The following is a 26,060-nucleotide window of genomic DNA, read 5'->3' as shown; positions in this document are numbered from 1 at the left end:
AATTGGAAGCAGCACAGTTTAATCTTTTAACTCGCATTTAAGACCTCACTCATTGATATTGTTCAAGAAATGCAGATACAACGATCCAAAAAACCCAAGGAAGATGCCAATTTAAAAGTTGCAGTTTGCTCCATTGCATGCCCTATAGATTTGTACAAAAGCATTCACGAACAAGAGAACTAGCACAGTGCTTCCATTGATTAGCATGTTAAAATTATATTAGCATCGTGCTTTGATTGATTAGAACACAAAAGTGCAACTTTTGATTTTGTTTCTTCATTAGGTTTCAGATCACCGTTTCTTTAATTCTCAAACAATTTCAACAAATATTGTCTTAAATCTGAGATAAAGAGTACAGGTATTGGCTGCTTGTCTTAATTTTGACATATTTGTCTTTATTTAGGCATTAGGATATACAGGTGTGAACAGTACCTTAATTCTTTGTCTTACTGTACTTGGTATCAGGGTCTTAGCTAGCCACCCGTCTGGCCATCATTTTAGACGGCCAGTTTGCTCCTGGGACGGGCAAAATTAATGTCTTTGACAGATGCTATATTATAAATTGAATACCTGAGTGGAAGAAGGGCCCAACTCCAATTTTTTACAAAAATGAGTTAGACCCAGCATTTATTGCCAGCAGACTGTTCTTCCTTGTGTGTGAAAGATGAGCCAAAATTCACTCTCTAAATAGTCTTCCACGTACACTTAATCATGGTTTTCATGGAAGAAAGGCCCAAATCCAAGGAGTTGGGCCCTTCTTCCACTAATATTGGATTAAAGAGGAATTTTGTACATCCATGAAATCTGCTTTTCACTACAATAAACTTTCTTGCTAACATATTTACATGCTTCTACTTCTGCAATTAATGGATAATTACCTAATTTCTATAGCTATTTATAACACGTCTGCTTACGGAACTAGCACTTGCAGTATATTAGTGGAAGAAGGGCCCAACTCCAGCTCGTATTAAGACCTGTACCGTTGCCATGGAAACATCATAATAAATTTCGAATGTATGTAATATTGTATGTTCATGTATTAAAGGTCCCCTGAAGATGAAAACATTCTGTCTATAAAACTTTTCCAAATATTAAATTTTTTCTTAATATCTCAAAAACAGTTTTGATGGAGTTGGGCCCTTCTTCCACTCAGGTATTCAATTGTATGTTTTGAGAAGATAATTGCCCTTTTTAGTAGATCCCAATTTGTAGAACAAGGCCATATCAGCACATATTTGAACTCTTTGAACCCCAATGGGCTATATAGATGTCTGGTAAATGTTTTAAAGGTCAAATTAGGACAGGCAATTTTATTCAAATGACGGGCAACCCTCAATTTCTAGCTAAGACCCTGCTTGGTATAATTACCGAATAGGGTGCAACTTGCTAGACTAGAGTCCAGTCCTCGTTTACGGCGTTTAGGGTTAGGGTTTAGGGTAGGGCAGTCTTGTAATGAGACTAGTAGAGTTGCACCCTATTCGGTTATTGCTCCCTGTACTTACCATGTTAATATATTAATCAGCATTCGTTTTCTTAATTCTGGCGTCCTAAAACAATCCATAACCTGATATTGTCTGTCTTGTTTTGCGCCTTTATTAGGACTACTCAAGGACACCTGTGCTTTGGTGAGTGGTTTACCATTACGATGACCAATATAATACAAGATGTCCTCTGCCTCTGATATCCTGCCTTTTGATGCTAGCCATCTAGGTGATTCTGGTATTATCCTAGAGAAGAAAAACAGTATGTAATATGCATGGTCAAGATTTGGTATGAGTATTATTTGTTACTGCATGTGTCAATAAGTGACAACTTATTATGCCCCTGTCCACAAAAAGCGCATGACAGTCACTCAACAAGTACAGTACAGTAAAGTGCAGTTCACATTGCTGCTGCACCCAGCAGTGTGTACGTCATTCTATATCAATTCACGATGTTGTGTCCCGTCTATTACGAGCAGATCATGGTATAGAAGATAATTATACCTGCTAACAGGAAATATCATGGATTTGCTACCCTTATTGTCATTTAAAAGGTGACTGTTCACAAAACTGTAACTTTGTAATTATTCATGCAGAATATAGTATACATTTTTGGAAAGGAAATAATTAATGGAATCAAAATATAAACACAGATTTTGGGGAAAAACACAATAAAAGAACAATTTTGTTTTAAACTATTGACCAAATAAATCCACAATATAACTTTTTACCATTTTGACTAAGAAAGTCATTTTAGTCAAAAATTTTCCTTATTTGAAAAATTATTTAAAAAATAAGGCTACTATCAAAAAAAAAAAAAGACAACACATAGCTTACTGATCACACTCACCAATTAAATCCTAAACATGCAAATAATGGAAACGAAACAATGGCTGTTAACCACCTCCAATCACGTATAAAATATGCTAATATAGCATAAAGCTGAAAAGACAAAAAATATAAATGTATTATGCACATAATATACCCAGTGGTTCTTGATTAAACTTTCTCATAGGCCATAGAGGGTCATAACAATTTCAAAGATCTGTGTTTGAGGGCCAAAAACACCTTGTTTTGCATTAAAGAAGGGACTAACTGTGATCATGTCAAGTACAATCTCAAACTCAATGCCGTAATGAAATTAACATTTTTGCCTAGTTTTTGGATTCCTCTGCAAATTTAATTTCAAAATCTGCCAGGCAGCCATTGCACATGACTTTCTTGCATTCACCCGACGATGTAGAAAACAGACCACCTGGGAGAATGTCAAGTCCCACTATACCTCCAGAGTTGCCACCTTAAAGAGGAAGCCCCGCCAGAGCAGTTCTTCTGGGGTGAACCAAACCTGTCTGGTTATCAAATTAATCAGTGACAAGATTATCTCTGAATTTAACATGTGCTGACAGATGTTTTTAAACATGTTAATGCAACAATAACCAGCACCCATCAAATTCAAAGGTAACCTAATCACTGATTAATGTGATAACCAGGCAGGTTTGATTCACCCCAGAAGAACTTCTATGATGGGGCTTCTTCTTTAACAGTGCTACATATCTTAAATGGCAAAAGGCAGCTATGACTTTCTTGCACTCATATGACGACATGTAGTATATTAATGTTGTACCTTAGGCCTAAAAAAATTCTTTGTTTGGCATAAAAAAAATTAGGGTAAGTAGGTTGTATTGGATTTTTTTTTTTTTTTTTTTACTTTTAAAGCTGTAAATTGCATTATGATAAAAGCCTTTGAACTTTTTTCTTTTTTAAATTTGATTTAATTCTTCTGTAATTTCAAAAAAAAGTCAGGGTCCATCCTATTTTTAGGGTCAGTCGGGTTACGCCAATCAAAAAAATGTTAGGCCTTGCATGAAAGCCTATCATCTAAACAATCTTATATCAGGTTAGATTGCTCTAGCGGTTTGCATATCAAGTCAAAAGTGTTATGAATGGAGTCTTCAGATGCCAAAAATCTCAGTTTTGGTGGGATTAAGTGGGAGAAAGGAATAAGGCTGTCAATTGGATCACCTGCCTTTGTTTGTCAATATTCTGATTGTATTTACTGATTAACTGTAAATTATCTCATGAAGGATTATCATCAATAAATCAATATCATCAATACAGTCAGTAAAAAAGTCATGGTGACCTCACAAGTTATTATGTTGTTGCAACACCTCATGCCCAGGGAGGGGGAATCAATTTTTCTTGAAAAATAGTAAGGCATTGGGAGCTAAAATTTGACAACAGTAGGTGCAAATACAACCTGAAAATGTTTTTTGGAAGAAAAAGTACAAAACGGAGGACATAAAGCTAACAACTGGTGTCTCGGGAACAAGCAACGGAGCGGAGGCTGAAAAAGGGGGTTGTCCCTGTGTGGACGTGTGACCAGGGGTAGCGCGGGCACAACAAATCAATTTTTTATATTTCAATTTTTCTGGACCCTTTGGTACCTGCAAAACAAACATTTAAGGGGTCCAATGAGAATTTAAGGAGTCGGCCTGTCCGAAATTCTAAACTTGTCAAATTTTCCAGTGAAATTATTAGTGTCGTTGGCCTATGGTGATTTGGAAGATTTACTGATCTTTTTATTTTTTTACTTTTGATCGATGATTCTTATACTGATTTACGCATCCGTGCATCGTAAAACTAAGGAGTCCATACAGTTTTTACCTGACCCTTTGGTCACTTTCAACTTGTGATTTAAGGAGTGCAAAATGGCCAAAATAAAAAAATAAGGAGTCCCTGGACGTGCAAACTCCTTAAATGCGACCCCTGCATGTGACATATCCTCATACCCCCTGATAATGCTGTGCATATGGTAGTGCCCCTCCCAGAAACTATAGGATCAATTGGAACTTTATACCACTACTCCTGGTCCAAATTGATAGTCACAGTAGAAGCGGCAGGGGCCCTAGAACAGCCCTAAGGTTTCTGTAGCTAACACAAATGATATGGAATCTGATCTGGTTATCTGGTGAAACACCTACATGTACCACTATTCCAAGTCCAAATAGAATGGGCATGGCAGAAGCAGCAGGGGCCCTTACTGATGGCCCTAAGGTTTCTGTAGCTAACACAAATGATACCGATATGAATCAACTCTAGGGGAGGTGATCTGGTCATCTGGTGAAACACTTACCACTATTCCAAGTCCAAATAAAATGGGCATGGCAGAAGCAGCAGGGGCCCTTACTGATGGCCCTAAGGTTTCTGTAGCTAACACAAATGATACTAATATGGAATCTACTCTAGGGGAGGTGATCTGGTCATCTGGTGAAACACTTACCACTATTCCAAGTCCAAATAGAATGGGCTTAGCAGAAGCAGCAGGGGCCCTTACTGATGACCCTAAGGTTTCTGTAGCTAACACAAATGATACCAGTATGGAATCTACTCTAGGGGAGGTAATCTTGTCATCTGGTGAAACACTTACCACTATTCCAAGTCCAAATAGAATGGGCATGGCAGAAGCAGCAGGGGCCCTTACTGATGGCCCTAAGGTTTCTGTAGCTAACACAAATGATACCAATATGGAATCAACTCTAGGGGAGGTGATCTGGTCATCTAGTGAAACACTTACCACTATTCCAAGTCCAAATAGAATGGGCATAGCAGAAGCAGCAGGGGCCCTTACTGATGACCCTAAGGTTTCTGTAGCTAACACAAATGATACCGATATGGAATCTACTCTAGGGGAGGTGATCTGGCCATCTAGTGAAACACTTACCACTATTCCAAGTCCAAATAGAATAGGCATGGCAGAAGCAGCAGGGGCCCTTACTGATGGCCCTAAGGTTTCTGTAGCTAACACAAATGATACCAGTATGGAATCTACTCTAGGGGAGGTGATCTGGTCATCTGGTGAAACACTTACCACTATTCCAAGTCCAAATAAAATGGGCATGGCAGAAGCAGCAGGGGCCCTTACTGATGGCCCTAAGGTTTCTGTAGCTAACACAAATGATACTAATATGGAATCTACTCTAGGGGAGGTGATCTGGTCATCTGGTGAAACACTTACCACTATTCCAAGTCCAAATAGAATGGGCTTAGCAGAAGCAGCAGGGGCCCTTACTGATGACCCTAAGGTTTCTGTAGCTAACACAAATGATACCAGTATGGAATCTACTCTGGGGAGGTAATCTTGTCATCTGGTGAAACACTTACCACTATTCCAAGTCCAAATAGAATGGGCATGGCAGAAGCAGCAGGGGCCCTTACTGATGGCCCTAAGGTTTCTGTAGCTAACACAAATGATACCAATATGGAATCAACTCTAGGGGAGGTGATCTGGTCATCTAGTGAAACACTTACCACTATTCCAAGTCCAAATAGAATGGGCATAGCAGAAGCAGCAGGGGCCCTTACTGATGACCCTAAGGTTTCTGTAGCTAACACAAATGATACCGATATGGAATCTACTCTAGGGGAGGTGATCTGGCCATCTAGTGAAACACTTACCACTATTCCAAGTCCAAATAGAATAGGCATGGCAGAAGCAGCAGGGGCCCTTACTGATGGCCCTAAGGTTTCTGTAGCTAACACAAATGATACCAGTATGGAATCAACTCTAGGGGAGGTGATCTGGCCATCTAGTGAAACACTTACCACTATTCCAAGTCCAAATAGAATGGGCATAGCAGAAGCAGCAGGGGCCCTTACTGATGGCCCTAAGGTTTCTGTAGCTAACACAAATGATACCAGTATGGAATCTACTCTAGGGGAGGTGATCTGGTTATCTGGTGAAACACTTACCACTATTCCAAGTCCAAATAGAATAGGCATAGCAGAAGCAGCAGGGGCCCTTACTGATGGCCCTAAGGTTTCTGTAGCTAACACAAATGATACCAATATGGTTCCACCAGTGCTGATTCCACTGAAAAACCTATGGAGAGAAATTCAATATGGTAAAAAATATGATTCACAGTTGTTGTTTTTTAATCTTTATAGTCACATACCTTTAGGGCCTATACTCTAATAAATGCCCTCCTCTAATAAATACCCAGTCTTTTGAAAAATCGAATTAAATAAAATATGCTCCATAACTCCCCCAAAACAAACAATTTCCATGCTATCTTTTGTAAGTAAGGTTAAAATATGGCCTCCTTGACCCCAAGTGGTTTAAGCGAGGGTTTCAAGGAAGCCACATATGTCCGATGTGAGGAGCCTTCACTCAACCGAGGAGGGTGACTACGTCATAACCTGTCTAGGGCCTGTGACACGGCCATCAAACAGGTTCCTCGACCTGATGTGAGGAGCCTTCACTCAACCGAGGAGGGTGACTACGTCATAACCTGTCTAGAGCCTGTGACACAGCCATCAAACAGGTTCCTCGACCTGATGTGAGGAGCCTTCACTCAACCGAGTAGGGTGACTACGTCATAACCTGTCTAGGGCCTGTGACACAGCCATCAAACAGGTTCCTCGACCTGATGTGAGGAGCCTTCACTCAACCGAGGAGGATGACTACATCATAACCTGTCTAGGGCCTGTGACACAGCCATCAAACAGGTTCCTCGACCTGATGTGAGGAGCCTTCACTCAACCGAGTAGGGTGACTACGTCATAACCTGTCTAGGGCCTGTGACACAGCCATCAAACAGGTTCCTCAACGACTCTCCCAGGCGGCGGATGACATGATCAAGCCGCAACTCGTGAAACCGCCCGGCCGTATGGCATTTTCCATATACTCGGTTAGTTTTGTGGGGTTCATTATCGAACCCCAACGGTTTTAGCTTGTATTTATATTATTTATCAACATAGGCCTATTTGTTTGTGATATTTCAAGCGTTTTAAAATTTCAAAATAATCCCATTCAATTACACGGTTGACGATGAAAATTTACTGAATTTAGGGAATGCACGTCATACACCACCTGGACTCTCCCTTGACATCACTCCAACCTAGTCTCGGGTCAGCGCCAGCCCATTTAGGCCTAGGATGTATCTCGGATGAGACGTGATACTGTAGCCAGCTGTAAACAGTAAGTCCTAATGAGCAGTTTGATATTTTACCTTATTGTATCTATCTGCCTGGATGATTCAGAATATTCACAAATATATAGTGTTTTACAGTGTTACTTCTCCACAAGTCACATCCTAATGGTTCTATATAGCCAATTGAAAACCTTTGGTACAATTACCGAATAGGGTGCAACTTGCTAGACTTGAGTCCAGTCCTCATTTACGGAGTTTAGGGTTAGGGTTTAGGGTTGGGGTAGGGCAGTCTTGTAATAAGACTAGTAGAGTTGCACCTTATTCGGCAATCACTCTTTTTATATGGAAATTCATCCAAGTGATCGTTATTTCAAGCTTGTTGCCAGGCAGTTTGTTTAGTGACACAACAGGCTGAAACCAAGACTAGTGTGTCATATGTTTTCATAAGTTACATAAATGCTTACCTAACCGCAGAAAATTGCACAAAACTTTGTGTAAATGCACACATTAACCCAAACAAAGCCATGAATACACATCCAATCACTGTCATAGTCCGCCTTCCATACATGTCAGCTAATATGCCAAAAACTGATGCACCAACTAACACACCTGCCATGAATATAGATTGTGACATTCCTGCTTTATAGGATTCCCCACACACAAGGTCCCACTGTAAAGGAGAAATACAGTTAATATGTTGAAGCTACTGTTGAAATAAAAACAAGGGCGGCTCTTAAAGCACCAAGCTGGACCATGCGGCTTTCACGGTTCCTAAACCATATAGAGTTCCTTAAGAAAGAGCAAAAAATGTGCCATGATAATGTGCCGAAAGCATGGACTGAACTCAATTGCGTATATAGTTTATAGAATAAAAATTGCCACAAAAAGGCAAAAAAGATCCCAAGATTAGAATGAGATCACATGATTTGAAATTTTGAGGCATGCTGTATAAAAGTTTCATGCTATTATAATTCACACAAAACTCACTTGTCACTATTCAAGTCAAAGCCATGATCTTTGTTGCTTCTGTGAATTTTAAAGTTTGCTGTACAGGGTTCGATTTAACTTGTGTCGCGGAGCAAAATGCTCCCAATTTTGGACAACCTGCTACACAAATTTCAGCTTGTATAGCAATTTTTACAATGTAAACATATGCTAAATAAAAAAATAATATTATAAGAACATCACCTAAATAATGTTTTCGCTAAAAATTGCTATGCATTTTTTTCAAAGTAAATCGAACCCTATTGCTGTATATCTTCATGATATTATAATGCAACTAGACTCACCTCTGTCACTATAGAAGTGAATTCTGGTCCATATTCATATTCCTTACAGTCGTCAACTTTACATGGATGCACACCGGTGAGTCTTTACAGATAATAGAATACGGCTCCTTGCCAACAAATGCTAAGAGCAACATATGATACGCAAAGAAGGGCTGCAGCAATAAGAGAAGGGTGAAATGGAGTTTTTGGGTGCTACCAAATTCACCAATCACCTGCAAACAAAAAATATGATGCCAAAGTGAACAGAAGAGTGAGAGTTCATAAGGGCAATATCAGGACAGCCTTTGGTGCATTACACCAAATCACTATGCGAAAGGTGCAATGGCGATGAGTTCCAGTTAAAAGTATGGCTACTGGAGAAAAGGTGGTGTCCTTTAATAGGGACCATTTTTTTTTTGTGAGGTTGGCATGTTCTGAATGCAAAATTTAAATGAAAGATGCTAGCCTATTAATGACTAGAATAGATCTATGAAATTATACAAATCGATTTTACAAGAAAAGTAAGCCCTGTCTGAATTACTGCTAACGGACCAAGTTTTAATGCTAGTTTTGGCGTTGAAATAGCGGTGTCGCTTTTCAACATTTTTTGCGCAAAAAACGCTGACATTCACAAATTTTGAATACTGATGGCTCTGAAAAGAGCCATTTACTGAAGACTGTCCCTTGTCAACAGAGAACAAGCCGATTTCGCCTATCTGCTCATTTTTAAAGGTTTTAGTGGCTCTGAAAAGAGCTGTTCAATGAAGACTGCCCCTTGTCTACAGAAAACAAGCATACCTCGCCTATCTGCTAATTTTAAAGGTTTGGTGGCTCTGAAAAGAGCTGTTCACTGAAGACTGCCCCTTGTCTACTTCACCTACATAATCCGCTCACCTTCAATACTTCATCAAACTCCATGTTTCAAGTCACAGTGGAGTGGATGCTCTACAACTTGATAGAGCTCTTTTTCTTCTGATCTGAGCCTGCATGAAATAAACACAATATGAGTCCATTATCATACAAGAATTATGTTGTAGAATTAGAGATTCAATCATGTTTCACCGTTGTTCATCACCGATTAACAACGATGCGTCCGTGTCGTCTGCGTGGTTTACTTCGTGAGGGCAGCTTTAGCTGCCCGAGCGAAGTAAACCACACAGACGCGCCGGACACGAGTTGTTAATCGATGATGAACAACGGTGAAACTAGATTGAATCCCTTTCAACAACGAAAAGAAGCTAAAGATCGTACAATTTACGATTATTTCACGAGGAATGTCAGTTAATCATTGCCACTCAGCCTTACAAAAACTTCGATGATTTCTCAGTTGATATCAGCATAAAACAACAGAATAAAACGGCAATGTTTAGCCGCTACCTGAAAAATACTGAATTCAACTTGTAAGCTTGCATACGCACAAAGGTTCCAGACATGACAAATTTTACGCGCTCTCGCGTAACACGTAGTCTCGCTCGCGTTCGCGTTTACGCTACAGTAAAAGTGTGGATTCATCACGGATTAACAACGGTTGGCTCCTGTACAAAAGTATAGGAAGAGTTGTTAAAATAAAAATAAAAAAACAATTAAAAATAATCAACGTCAGATTGAACACAGAAAAGATATCTTATACTTCCCACAATGCATTTCTCCCATTTCAATTTTCTGTACTGATTTGCTATCTAGTGCAACATTTATGGGTCTGTAGTGAGGAAATGTACAATGAACAACACATCCTGATTTTTCAAATGTCTTGCTTATCAATCTTAGTTTAGCCCGTATATTTCTGCGACAATTCCAAAAAACCACATGCTTACAGCCAAGCACATCTTTTGAGAATTGACCAATCATGGTATTTTGTTGTGCCTAGCCTAACTTCAGTAAAAAAACATGATCGCCGATATCGATGTGATGTGGGACTTGCATAGGATTACACAGAGATAGTTCTTGCCAAAATTTGACCATTTCTAGGCAAGTCGGCCCTACTTTGTCTGCGTAAATGTGAAAAAAGGACCAGGGGCTATTTTAACGTGCCTCCTGGCACGTTCGTGCAGTAAGAATAGAAATCCGTGCAGTGAGAATAACAAATCCGTGCTTGAAATAGTTCTATACTAGTTTCAGCCCGAAAAATGACTAAGAAATTAAAGAGAAGTTCCTCCACAAAGTAAGTCTGATCTAGTCGGGAAATCCTATATTGTATAGTTTGTGGCAATCAGTCAAACATTCAGTTGGCAGGGGAAATTTGGGATGGCGCCCCATCCCAAAATGGCCAAAAAAATCACCGTTTTTAACCCAAAAAGTCCCGTTTGCGAGCGTAGCCTTCTTGGTCAAAAAAGGTCCACATTTTGGAAAAAAAAGTCCACTTTTTCAAAATCCGTCCCAGTCCAAAAAGGTCCAAATTTTGAGAAAAAAGGTCCACTTTTTCAAAATCAGTCCAGCCCCCCCCCCCTAAATCCTGGTTATGGGCCTGTTTGCGATATATTAGTAGAGTGGAGTCCAGATCAGTGAAAAAAGCACTGCTTAACCATATGATAATTATTAAAACAAGGCGGTTCTCGAACCACGAGTCTCGCCAGCTTTTGCGACCACCTGCTTTTTCAATTACTTTTGGTAGAGGTAAATGAATTTGGCGGTTATCGGCTGGGCACGATTATCTGGCTGATGGTGACTGTACCCACCAAGTGTCATGCCCATGCAACAGTTTTTACTAATTTGACCTCAGATGACCCCTGGTGACCTCGAAATGACCTTCCAAAAATTAGGCTTAAAATGTTGACTGTACCCACCAAGTTTCATGCCCATACGACTGTTTTTACTAATTTGACCTCAAATGACCCCTGGTGACCTCGAAATGACCTTCCAAAAATTTGGCTTAAAATGTTGACTGTACCCACCAAGTTTCATGCCCATCCAACAGTTTTTACTAATTTGACCTCAGATGACCCCTGGTGACCTCGAAATGACCTTCCAAAAATTTGGCTTTAAATGTTGACTGTACCCACCAAGTTTCATGCCCATCCAACAGTTTTTACTAATTTGACCTCAGATGACCCCTGGTGACCTTGAAATGACCTTCCAAAATGTGGCTTTAAATGTTGACTGTACCCACCAATTTTCATGCCCATCCAACACTTTTTACTAATTTGACCTCAGATGACCCCTGGTGACCTCGAAATGACCTTCCAAAAATTTGGCTTTAAATGTTGACTGTACCCACCAAGTTTCATGCCCATACGACAGTTTTACTAATTTGACCTCAGATGACCTCTGGTGACCTCGAAATGACCTTCCAAAAATTTGGCTTTAAATGTTGAATGGACCCACCAAGTGTCATGGACATATGACAGTTTTTACTAATTTGACCTCAGATGACCCCTAGGTGACCTCAGTGACCTTGACCCACTAACCAATACAAACTGGTTCTGTCTCGGGTCAAGATGCACCCACCCACCAAGTTTGAGGAACGTGCGACTCATAGTCTCTGAGAAAATAGGCGGAAAGCAAACTTTAACCAAAACTTTAACCAAATTTGTCACATACACACACACACCCCTACACACATCCGCACGGAAAAGTGATTATATAGTCTCCTGCCTTATCAGGCGAGACAAAAATTGATTGTTTTTTTCATTTGCTAAATGCATGTGATATCAGCCGGTTTAAGGGGTCGAGCTGTATTGTCTCAAATATCTCCGAAATGGGAGAAAACTGCCATGTTTGCTGTGAAATTTTGCCTAGCAATATCTATCTCAGGTGCAAAATTTATGGTGCACATTTAAGATTGAAGTCTTTAGATTAATATTTTAGCAATCTTAATATTATTTTTTTATCTTTTATTTTATTTGCTTCGTTGATTTCATCACATTATATATTTACATAACTCATTACATAACTAATTTCTGACTTTGCTAATTTCTACAATATTTACTACATAAGCTTTCTGATTCTTAATTCAGAATGTAATAGACTGATCAAATCGGGATATTTCCCGTAACGATATTTACTAATTGACAGTTTACTAACACTTATTATTTTATTGATTGTAGTATTACATTTTCCTGCATGGTAGTAACCAAAGATAACATCTGCTTGTGTGGTTTTAATTTTAACATTATAGTGTTGCAAAATTATTTTGTCCACTTCGCTCCATATCTTTTTATTTTTTTGCAACCAAAAAAAAAGTGTTCAATATAATCTACTTCGTTACAAATTTCACATACATTACTTTGTTCTTTTCCTATTTTGTTAAGAAAGACTTTTGTTGCATAAATGTTACTGGTTATTTTCTAATTCAATGTCATTAGCCTAGGTTCTTTTGTTGCCAGAATATTTTTCCAAATTTTGCTCCAATTGAATTTCATATTTTTGAATTTATTTTCCCAAAAGGTTTGACATATTGGTTTAGTCGAAATCTTTGATAACATAGCTTTCCTATATAATTGTGTGGTGCAATTCATTAATGCAACAAAAGTTTTTCCATCATAAAAGTATATGTCCTTGTTAATAGCATTCTGCTGTTTATTTTTACATGTCTTTAAAATTGCTTGTTTTAGAGCTAAATATTGTATACAAACACTGGCTGGCTGTGGAAACCTACTTTTGATTTCGTCTAGTGAATGAAAGACACCGTTTTGATCATACAAGTCTGAAATACATATTATACCTCTTTTAGCCCATTCCTTGTAATAAAAAGTCTTACCTCTGCTAATTATACAAATATTGTTCCAAATAACTTCATCTCCCAGTTTTGCACTTGGTTTTTGTCTTGAGTACTTTTTGTTGACAACCATACCTTGATTATTTTAATCTTAATATTATTAGTTGATAGGAAATTCTTCAAATATGCCTGTACATATAACGACGCATAACAGCCCACGCAGTTTTTTATAGGTGAACTCTTTTCGAGCAGTCCGTGTTGGACGATGACCCTATCTTTTTGCTGAGGTATTTACAGGACCTTGAAATAAGAATTATGATAGATATTTGCGACTTCGGAATGCAACGAAGGCATGTTCGAAGCTCGTCAATACACAAAATACTACCTGATTTTACACTCTCGTCGACCACTGTCTGGCGCATGTTATTTTGTTACTTTAAATTCAACAAAATTCCAATTTTTTAGGCAAAAAGACTTCTAGAGATACCATCCTGCATGTCCATGTTCGATTTATGGTAATACAATTAACCAATTTTTAAATATCAATTTGTTTAGATTCACAGAAGCCATATTTTGTGCATTTTTGACAGTAACGAGTTAACGTCAATTTTGGTACAAATTTGTCAGTTTTGCCAAAGTTATTTATCCGGTTAACTAACGAATACCAAGGTTCATAGGCGAGCTAATAGCGCTATGTTATTTAATTACTTTTACTTACGATTTTTATCATGATTCCGTTTGAGAACAAATATAATTCCTTATGGGTCTCCAACTTTGTCTTCAAGCTTCTTCACACGACAAGCCATGTGTTGCCAGGCAAGTCAAAAGCAAATTGGGACAAATCGGCACTAAATATGGCCCGTAACTACATCAATATATCACCCAAATGTCCATGTTATTTAGGGTACAATGTTAATGTAAATAAATTGTAATATACAATTTTAAAACAATGTTTAAAATGTTCTAACGTGCGTATGCGCGATTCTTTCTCCGTTTGAGTTTTAATGTATATACCTGTAATGTATTGACAATCAATTCATAAGAAGCCCAAAGTTAATACCAACACTGCAGCACTGGAAACATGGTCAATTCTGTGAAAGGATTTGTGATGAAATCGTTCTGCTTGATTTATCAGGTCTATTAATGTGACAAAGGAACAGGTCTCTAGTTTGATTCCACAACCATTCAAACCGAGCTCATGTTTTATTGTATCATCGTGTATTAAAATCAGGAAGGCTATGTCGTAAATGGACCGGAACAATATAACAATTATACTATCACCTGTGTTGAAGGACGGTTCTAAGATACAGGGTGTTCCAGAATGATCTATACCGTGTTTGAAAACATTAATCAACATTGTATTTAATTTGAGTACGGTACGTGAAATACAATGGCATAAATGTCACCTACTTATTGTGTTACTTTCATTGCAAAAACTTCATTCGTTTTGGCGTGATATTGATATTCTTAAAACTAGATGTTTTGCACGTGTAAAAATTGCATGTGTGTAACTTACAGCACAAAGGCTTCATAAGCACAAGACATTGCTGCTTTATCACTATCGCATAGGCCTACTTTGCAATTATGTGTAGACATCATACAGTTGTCATAGGAGATACACCAAATTTGGCACAGATGTAGAGCTTGAAACACTGAATAATTCTTGATATTGGATTAAGTGACCTTTTCATGTGTTTTCAATATTACGAGGGCTCAGAGCAAGAACTAGCTATGTCCACAATTACATGTTACTCATTTCGGCAACAAATGGATGGTTAGTTCTGCACTCCATAATAAATGCAAGTGACACCCTGTAGCTTAAGATGACAGCGAGACAGGTTTCAAGATCGATTTCACGACCAGCCATACCTATTACCTGTTTTATTGTTACCTTATGGAGGCCAGACTTTTATTTGAATGATAATGGCTCTGTCACGCCGTATTGAATACCCTCTGTACGGAATGTTACATCACAATTCAGTATAATTATACAAGGTTGGTACGTGTGTCTGTCATCGATTTGATAACAGGCACACCCGGCACAAACATACTGTAAATCGTGGAAAGTCGTATTTATGCAAAATGATCAAAAATGATACTTTTAGGTGTTATTCTGTTAGTTTCTGTTTGGCAAATCATAAATGCGTACGTGTTTTGGTCAAAATGGCAATAATCTTACTTTTACCCCTACCAACCTGATATAGCTTTACACAACCCTTAATAACTCTTCTATGTGCTTACAAGGTAAACGTATAGAGGTAAATACTAAATTGAACACTTTCAACGCTAAACTAAACACATAGACACCTAATGATGAACACGTCAAATCATTTTGGTATTAAACGTAAAAAAGGTCAACGAATCAATATCCACGTAAGAACCATGTTGAACTTTCCCATTATTGAAAATAACTCCAACTCCAATTTTTCGATTCCTGTAATGTGTCCAACTTATACTGGATATTTTGTAATTCACACCACTTCAATTTGCACACATTCCTTTCGACATTTGAAAAATCCGCGCAAATATTTGTATGTTTCTTTGATAGAGAATGAACATTTTTACGTAAAGGTAAATAGGAAAATAACAACAATTAAAAGCAATGTTTCCTCTACTTATACAAGACCAGGGACAATAAAACTTTGGGTGCTCCATTTTACTTCAGTGCCAATGAGGTTAAGAAAATGGCAGTTGTTCCAAATAGTATAATCATAGTAACGTGTGCTGACATTCAAAGTTTAGATGTCTCGCGGACAAGCATTAAAAAGCTGTAAAGATGTCATAAAAACAGAACGGCAAGTGCTAATTATCATGTGTTTTAAATCCTAAAAGTTCAATCTGGTTATAAAATAAAGATGGATTCTTTGCACTTTTGCACTTTTTGGATTCACCCTGTAAATTGCTTGTAGAAAACAAGCACCCTGTTTATGGACTGAACATCTAGTGTTTTAAGTTGAGCACTATAGACATTTAGTTCATGAAGAGTGTGTTTAATCTTTTGTAATGAATTTGTATGCAACTTTTTATGCAATTTGCCGACAACTTATGCACCTTTGCATTACTTAAGTTGCAGAAATCTTATCACATTCACATTGTGAGAACTTTACGCTACTGTGCGACACGTTAAAAGATGGTAGGGACACGTGTGCATTTCATTCAACATTTAATAAAGAGGTTCTGTGTACTTTTATGGAGCTTTCAAAAATGACAATTCAATTAAATGGAATGACATTTTAAATGAAACCTATTACCTTTCTAAGTAAATCAAAAGGATTTTTATATTATTATTATATTTTACAGATATAAATTTGTGCAATTTTAGGCACCTGTGCGCATTTTATTCATTTTGCAGAGATTGTATTCGTTTTTGCATATCAATACCATCAATACCATAAACTTAATAACGTTTATGATCCTAGTGTGTACTTTCATGGAGCTGTAGGTAATTATAAATGAAATGAATTAGTGAAATACATTAGTGAACCAGACATGAATCAATTTTCAACTTTAAGTGCATATCATTAGATTGATAAACTTAACTTCGGGGATTGTTAATGTCAAAAATGTCATTTTTTAATATAATTTGTCATAAAAGTTGTATTATATCGCAAATTTCAAAAATTCAAAATTATTTGATATCAGTTAAGGCTATTCCTCGTATTCAGAATGCAATTTGGTATGTCTGAGTGATGTGCTCTCTGCTCTCAGCCCTTAACGTCCAAAATGAGTCAGTAAAATGCGTGATTGTAACGCGTGATTAGGCTTAAAATGTTGACTGTACCCACCAAGTTTCATGCCCATACGACTGTTTTTACTAATTTGACCTCAAATGACCCCTGGTGACCTCGAAATGACCTTCCAAAAATTTAGCTTAAAATGTTGACTGTACCCACCAAGTTTCATGCCCATCCAACAGTTTTTACTAATTTGACCTCAGATGACCCCTGGTGACCTCGAAATGACCTTCCAAAAATTTGGCTTTAAATGTTGACTGTACCCACCAAGTTTCATGCCCATCCAACAGTTTTTACTAATTTGACCTCAGATGACCCTGGTGACCTTGAAATGACCTTCCAAAATGTGGCTTTAAATGTTGACTGTACCCACCAATTTTCATGCCCATCCAACACTTTTTACTAATTTGACCTCAGATGACCCCTGGTGACCTCGAAATGACCTTCCAAAATTTGGCTTTAAATGTTGACTGTACCCACCAAGTTTCATGCCCATACGACAGTTTTTACTAATTTGACCTCAGATGACCTCTGGTGACCTCGAAATGACCTTCCAAAAATTTGGCTTTAAATGTTGAATGGACCCACCAAGTGTCATGGACATATGACAGTTTTTACTAATTTGACCTCAGATGACCCCTAGGTGACCTCAGTGACCTTGACCCACTAACCAATACAAACTGGTTCTGTCTCGGGTCAAGATGCACCCACCCACCAAGTTTGAGGAACGTGCGACTCATAGTCTCTGAGAAAATAGGCGGAAAGCAAACTTTAACCAAAACTTTAACCAAATTTGTCACATACACACACACACCCCTACACACATCCGCACGGAAAAGTGATTATATAGTCTCCTGCCTTATCAGGCGAGACAAAAATTGATTGTTTTTTCATTTGCTAAATGCATGTGATATCAGCCGGTTTAAGGGGTCGAGCTGTATTGTCTCAAATATCTCCGAAATGGGAGAAAACTGCCATGTTTGCTGTGAAATTTTGCCTAGCAATATCTATCTCAGGTGCAAAATTTATGGTGCACATTTAAGATTGAAGTCTTTAGATTAATATTTTAGCAATCTTAATATTATTTTTTTATCTTTTATTTTATTTGCTTCGTTGATTTCATCACATTATATATTTACATAACTCATTACATAACTAATTTCTGACTTTGCTAATTTCTACAATATTTACTACATAAGCTTTCTGATTCTTAATTCAGAATGTAATAGACTGATCAAATCGGGATATTTCCGTAACGATATTTACTAATTGACAGTTTACTAACACTTATTATTTTATTGATTGTAGTATTACATTTTCCTGCATGGTAGTAACCAAAGATAACATCTGCTTGTGTGGTTTTAATTTTAACATTATAGTGTTGCAAAATTATTTTGTCCACTTCGCTCCATATCTTTTTATTTTTTTGCTACCTATAAAAAATGTGTTCATTTTAATCTACTTCGTTACAAATTTCACATACATTACTTTGTTCTTTTCCTATTTTGTTAAGAAAGACTTTTGTTGCATAAATGTTACTGGTTATTTTCTAATTCAATGTCATTAGCCTAGGTTCTTTTGTTGCCAGAATATTTTTCCAAATTTTGCTCCAATTGAATTTCATATTTTTGAATTTATTTTCCCAAAAGGTTTGACATATTGGTTTAGTCGAAATCTTTGATAACATAGCTTTCCTATATAATTGTGTGGTGCAATTCATTAATGCAACAAAAGTTTTTCCATCATAAAAGTATATGTCCTTGTTAATAGCATTCTGCTGTTTATTTTTACATGTCTTTAAAATTGCTTGTTTTAGAGCTAAATATTGTATACAAACACTGGCTGGCTGTGGAAACCTACTTTTGATTTCGTCTAGTGAATGAAAGACACCGTTTTGATCATACAAGTCTGAAATACATATTATACCTCTTTTAGCCCATTCCTTGTAATAAAAAGTCTTACCTCTGCTAATTATACAAATATTGTTCCAAATAACTTCATCTCCCCAGTTTTGCACTTGGTTTTTGTCTTGAGTACTTTTTGTTGACAACCATACCTTGATTATTTTAATCTTAATATTATTAGTTGATAGGAAATTCTTCAAATATGCCTGTACATATAACGACGCATAACAGCCCACGCAGTTTTTTATAGGTGAACTCTTTTCGAGCAGTCCGTGTTGGACGATGACCCTATCTTTTTGCTGAGGTATTTACAGGACCTTGAAATAAGAATTATGATAGATATTTGCGACTTCGGAATGCAACGAAGGCATGTTCGAAGCTCGTCAATACACAAAATACTACCTGATTTTACACTCTCGTCGACCACTGTCTGGCGCATGTTATTTTGTTACTTTAAATTCAACAAAATTCCAATTTTTTTAGGCAAAAAGACTTCTAGAGATACCATCCTGCATGTCCATGTTCGATTTATGGTAATACAATTAACCAATTTTTAAATATCAATTTGTTTAGATTCACAGAAGCCATATTTTGTGCATTTTTGACAGTAACGAGTTAACGTCAATTTTGGTACAAATTTGTCAGTTTTGCCAAAGTTATTTATCCGGTTAACTAACGAATACCAAGGTTCATAGGCGAGCTAATAGCGCTATGTTATTTAATTACTTTTACTTACGATTTTTATCATGATTCCGTTTGAGAACAAATATAATTCCTTATGGGTCTCCAACTTTGTCTTCAAGCTTCTTCACACGACAAGCCATGTGTTGCCAGGCAAGTCAAAAGCAAATTGGGACAAATCGGCACTAAATATGGCCCGTAACTACATCAATATATCACCCAAATGTCCATGTTATTTAGGGTACAATGTTAATGTAAATAAATTGTAATATACAATTTTAAAACAATGTTTAAAATGTTCTAACGTGCGTATGCGCGATTCTTTCTCCCGTTTGAGTTTTAATGTATATACCTGTAATGTATTGACAATCAATTCATAAGAAGCCCAAAGTTAATACCAACACTGCAGCACTGGAAACATGGTCAATTCTGTGAAAGGATTTGTGATGAAATCGTTCTGCTTGATTTATCAGGTCTATTAATGTGACAAAGGAACAGGTCTCTAGTTTGATTCCACAACCATTCAAACCGAGCTCATGTTTTATTGTATCATCGTGTATTAAAATCAGGAAGGCTATGTCGTAAATGGACCGGAACAATATAACAATTATACTATCACCTGTGTTGAAGGACGGTTCTAAGATACAGGGTGTTCCAGAATGATCTATACCGTGTTTGAAAACATTAATCAACATTGTATTTAATTTGAGTACGGTACGTGAAATACAATGGCATAAATGTCACCTACTTATTGTGTTACTTTCATTGCAAAAACTTCATTCGTTTTGGCGTGATATTGATATTCTTAAAACTAGATGTTTTGCACGTGTAAAAATTGCATGTGTGTAACTTACAGCACAAAGGCTTCATAAGCACAAGACATTGCTGCTTTATCACTATCGCATAGGCCTACTTTGCAATTATGTGTAGACATCATACAGTTGTCATAGGAGATACACCAAATTTGGCACAGATGTAGAGCTTGAAACACTGAATAATTCTTGATATTGGATTAAGTGACCTTTTCATGTGTTTTCAATATTACGAGGGCTCAGAGCAAGAACTAGCTATGTCCACAATTACATGTTACTCATTTCGGCAACAAATGGATGGTTAGTTCTGCACTCCATAATAAATGCAAGTGACACCCTGTAGCTTAAGATGACAGCGAGACAGGTTTCAAGATCGATTTCACGACCAGCCATACCTATTACCTGTTTTATTGTTACCTTATGGAGGCCAGACTTTTATTTGAATGATAATGGCTCTGTCACGCCGTATTGAATACCCTCTGTACGGAATGTTACATCACAATTCAGTATAATTATACAAGGTTGGTACGTGTGTCTGTCATCGATTTGACAACAGGCACACCCGGTACAAACATTTTGTAAATCGTGGAAAGTCGTATTTATGCAAAATGAAAAAAAATGATACTTTTAGGTGTTATTCTGTTAGTTTCTGTTTGGCAAATCATAAATGCGTACGTGTTTTTGGTCAAAATGGCAATAATCTTACTTTTACCCCTACCAACCTGATATAGCTTTACACAACCCTTAATAACTCTTCTATGTGCTTACAAGGTAAACGTATAGAGGTAAATACTAAATTGAACACTTTCAACGCTAAACTAAACACATAGACACCTAATGATGAACACGTCAAATCATTTTGGTATTAAACGTAAAAAAGGTCAACGAATCAATATCCACGTAAGAACCATGTTGAACTTTCCCATTATTGAAAATAACTCCAACTCCAATTTTTCGATTCCCTGTAATGTGTCCAACTTATACTGGATATTTTGTAATTCACACCACTTCAATTTGCACACATTCCTTTCGACATTTGAAAAATCCGCGCAAATATTTGTATGTTTCTTTGATAGAGAATGAACATTTTTACGTAAAGGTAAATAGGAAAATAACAACAATTAAAAGCAATGTTTCCTCTACTTATACAAGACCAGGGACAATAAAACTTTGGGTGCTCCATTTTACTTCAGTGCCAATGAGGTTAAGAAAATGGCAGTTGTTCCAAATAGTATAATCATAGTAACGTGTGCTGACATTCAAAGTTTAGATGTCTCGCGGACAAGCATTAAAAAGCTGTAAAAGGTGTCATAAAAACAGAACGGCAAGTGCTAATTATCATGTGTTTTAAATCCTAAAAGTTCAATCTGGTTATAAAATAAAGATGGATTCTTTGCACTTTTGCACTTTTGGATTCACCCTGTAAATTGCTTGTAGAAAACAAGCACCCTGTTTATGGACTGAACATCTAGTGTTTTAAGTTGAGCACTATAGACATTTAGTTCATGAAGAGTGTGTTTAATCTTTTGTAATGAATTTGTATGCAACTTTTTTATGCAATTTGCCGACAACTTATGCACCTTTGCATTACTTAAGTTGCAGAAATCTTATCACATTCACATTGTGAGAACTTTACGCTACTGTACGACACGTTAAAAGATGGTAGGGACACGTGTGCATTTCATTCAACATTTAATAAAGAGGTTCTGTGTACTTTTATGGAGCTTTCAAAAATGACAATTCAATTAAATGGAATGACATTTTAAATGAAACCTATTACCTTTCTAAGTAAATCAAAAGGATTTTTATATTATTATTATATTTTACAGATATAAATTTGTGCAATTTTAGGCACCTGTGCGCATTTTATTCATTTTTGCAGAGATTGTATTCGTTTTTGCATATCAATACCATCAATACCATAAACTTAATAACGTTTATGATCCTAGTGTGTACTTTCATGGAGCTGTAGGTAATTATAAATGAAATGAATTAGTGAAATACATTAGTGAACCAGACATGAATCAATTTTCAACTTTAAGTGCATATCATTAGATTGATAAACTTAACTTCGGGGATTGTTAATGTCAAAAATGTCATTTTTTAATATAATTTGTCATAAAAGTTGTATTATATCGCAAATTTCAAAAATTCAAAATTATTTGATATCAGTTAAGGCTATTCCTCGTATTCAGAATGCAATTTGGTATGTCTGAGTGATGTGCTCTCTGCTCTCAGCCCTTAACGTCCAAAATGAGTCAGTAAAATGCGTGATTGTAACGCGTGATTGGTAAAAGTTTACAGAACTTGAGGGAAGACAACCCCTCTCTCTGCCAACAACCCCTTCCCCTCAAGCTTGTCTCCGCTAGCCGATCTTTTAGATTTTACTTTTGCTAACGTGCAGTGACTTTTTTCTTCTAAAATAGCCCCTGAAAAGGACAGTCTTAACGCGGCTGTATACTCTAGACATTGTTTCTTTCGCGAAATTGAGCTTTTTTGAAATGTATTTGCTTTGTTATGTTTTTTATAAATACAAGGAAAGATAATCCAGATTTGTTAACTCCAACTGCTCTATTTTATGGATTTTATTTCACTATTTCACTCGTTTCCGCAATTTAAAAGGAAAGTAAATCTTTGTTGTACCAACAAGGCATCGCGTTTTGTAGACGCGCAATTTGTTAACGCACAGATACGCTACGCATACGCAACGCTTATCTGCATGCGCGGCGCATCTTATGGAAGCAACACGGAAGCACAGATTTCATAAAAACCAAGCGGTCAAATGGCTCCGTTTTAGCTGCTAAAATGTGAATTTTTCAAGTTCTTTCCCCCGATTTAAACATCAAGATATGAATAGATTTCGCCCAAACTTCTCAAGGGGCTGTGGATTTACCCGATGTTCACGTAATGCAAGGTAGAAAAACGAGAACTGCCGCATTCTCCTGTGAGCTTCGATCAAAGTGCAAAATATGACCACTTTAAACTTCAACGGCCTTTATTTCAATGTTCATTTTCTCATTAAAATGACGATTTAGGTACACGATAACTCAATAAATACAGCATCTACATTGTATAAGTAAGCAATTATGCACATCATAAAAAGCATGATCGACTTAAGAAACAGTTTTCTCATTTTTTTATATTTTGGTCTATTTCCGATTTTATGGATTTTATTTCACTATTTCACTCGTTTCCGCAATTTTTTTTCAATCCAATCAAATCCAAATATCGATTTTTTCCGTGTATTTTGACATGAAAAGTGACAAAAAATAGATCTCCCTTTTGATGAACAATCCAAAGAGCATTGCATGAGTCAGTCTTTTTTCTTTCTTTTTCAAATCCAAATATCCAATTTATTTATTTATTTATTTATTTATTATTATTTTTTTTTTTTTTTTTTTTTTTTTTCCCCTATTATTTTGTCATGAAAAGTTACTAAAATTAGATCGCCATTTTCTTTTCAAAAGAGCATAGCAGGGGTCCAATGTTTTTTTTTGTTTTGTTTTGTTTTTTTTTTCAAATAACAATTCTAGTCCAGGGACTATATTGGCCCGTGCCAGTTTATCGATGCATTCTGACTGACATTAGCCCTACACTACCGACCACTTTTAGATGAAATCGACTAGGTTACCTTATAAATATGGCATTATGCCCCAAGTAACCATTAATCCACACAAGCAGTAATGCATAGTAATAACCCATGTGACCTGCATGCATTGAATAGGCCCTATACATTTTATGCAAAACAAGCATAGACATAATCGTCAATTATGACGGTAAATCATGGTAAGGTAAAAAAAGGTAAATCACACAACAAGACATGTATTAATTAAATACACCTTTTATGCAGAGTAAGTAAGCCTTAGACATTTTGAAGAAATTATGAAGGTAAAATAAACCCATGAGTCACGGTAAGTCCATGTTATGCTAACTCCCACAATTTGCTTGCACTAACTTTAAAAAGCAAGCCTGGAAAATGTCCAAAATTTGACCAAAACAAGTTGAAATTCGCCAAGTTTCTAAGGGAGACGGGCTGTCCCTAGTACCGCCACCTTGATGCACGAAATGGGAAAATGGACCCGGAAATTTTAGAAAATCATGGCATTTTCAGATTTTCTATAGATAATTTTAAATTTGTCACAATGACTTGCCTTTGCGAAATATTTTGCCAATCAGTGGCGATATATATTATGATCTGCACTTCGTATCTTCGTATTAAAGCTAATTATCTTCTTATCATGCATATGATTTGTTAGGGATTCCCCCGATCACGTGACCGTTGGCCGACCGCATTTTCACCCATGTGTAATTAATCTCGCCACGCACACAGCGAAATTGGTCAATGACTTTTTAATACTCATTTTCCCAAACTCGAACATAATTTTTATTAATGAACAAAATAATTCAATCGTTCTACAATCTAAATAAGTACATATTCAGTGTTATTTTTGTGACTTTCGAATATTATTTTGATGTATATTAAGCGGGAAATCGCGAACTAATTGCCCCGGGAGAGATCGAATTGTGCGTAAACTTGTGTAAATAATTGTTATTCAAAATAATGATGCTTTCATACTACCAGACAACGGACGCAACCAACTTGTTTGATACGTCATGCAGGGGCATAACTTGTTCATGACGCTTGAATGCCCCTATTGTTATTATTATTAATTTTGTTATTTATTACAACTCTGAACATAATTTGACATCAATCCTCTATTTGACTTTCCAACTTTTAATACGTAAACCTAGGCTACATGATCCCCACATGTTTGTGATTTAAACTAAACGGGTCCTTCGAACCTCCAATTTCATGAAAACCGACAATGTTTCCTTTGCACACAATTATCCTTTTTACCAATATCTTTTTCCGGCCCCTCGCTAAAAGCTTCTAAAAGTAAAATACGACCCGAGAATACGACTCTCAACCTTGCCCTAAAACATACCAGATTGCTGAAAACCTAACTAAATGAATACGAAGCAATCAAATGCGACAGTTTAATTTGCTTAAATTTTGCAAACCCCAATTCCGCACTGCAAAACTTGACTCTTGTCCAAATTCGCCGGGGAATAAACATTATCTCAATCAAACCATCGTTGATCGTCATTGGTTTTCAATGGGAAGTCAATGTTTGCTTTATCGTGATATCGATTGATTCGCCCAGAGCTCAGATTTCCTGAACTGAACCGTCTCATGAACCCTGACCTATGCCCTGACGTCATGAGCGCGCCGTTTAATTACGTCTTGCCTTATTTGGATCTTGAGCTACCATATTTGGGTGCGACTGATAATTTACGTTGTTGACAATCCATCCCCAGTTTTGTATGTGGGGCCATACTTGGGTCATAACCGCACCTCATATGAATTATTCATAGGATCACGCTCGATAAACAAACAATATTAATGCGCAAAAGCCACAGGAAATAATGCCACGTTTTGGAGCGTTTTTCGTGTGCCAGAACCTAATAAATATAATTGTTATTTTGACGCCTTCAAATGCAGAATCAAGTCCACAATTATACATACAATCATTCTCACCCGATTATGTTATCCGTCTACATGTCCACGGAACAAAATACTCGATCCAGAATCTGA

At 36.9% G+C, this 26,060-nt stretch overlaps 1 protein-coding gene across 1 annotated transcript in view; it reads right to left on the bottom strand.

Moving 5' to 3' along the window:
• Nucleotides 1-26,060, bottom strand: part of LOC140170436 (solute carrier family 22 member 15-like) — a 50,940-nt gene that overhangs the window by 17,008 nt on the left and 7,872 nt on the right. The window contains 7 exon segments of the mRNA XM_072193809.1: nucleotides 1,503-1,727; nucleotides 2,332-2,423; nucleotides 6,231-6,360; nucleotides 7,876-8,081; nucleotides 8,701-8,774; nucleotides 8,777-8,912; nucleotides 9,574-9,662. Coding sequence (XP_072049910.1) covers nucleotides 1,503-1,727; nucleotides 2,332-2,423; nucleotides 6,231-6,360; nucleotides 7,876-8,081; nucleotides 8,701-8,774; nucleotides 8,777-8,912; nucleotides 9,574-9,597 — 887 coding nt within the window. The 5' untranslated portion in view covers nucleotides 9,598-9,662.

Source organism: Amphiura filiformis, chromosome 14 (assembly GCF_039555335.1).
Source record: "Amphiura filiformis chromosome 14, Afil_fr2py, whole genome shotgun sequence".
NCBI lineage: Eukaryota > Metazoa > Echinodermata > Ophiuroidea > Amphilepidida > Amphiuridae > Amphiura > Amphiura filiformis.
This window is presented reverse-complemented; position numbering and strand designations above follow the sequence as displayed.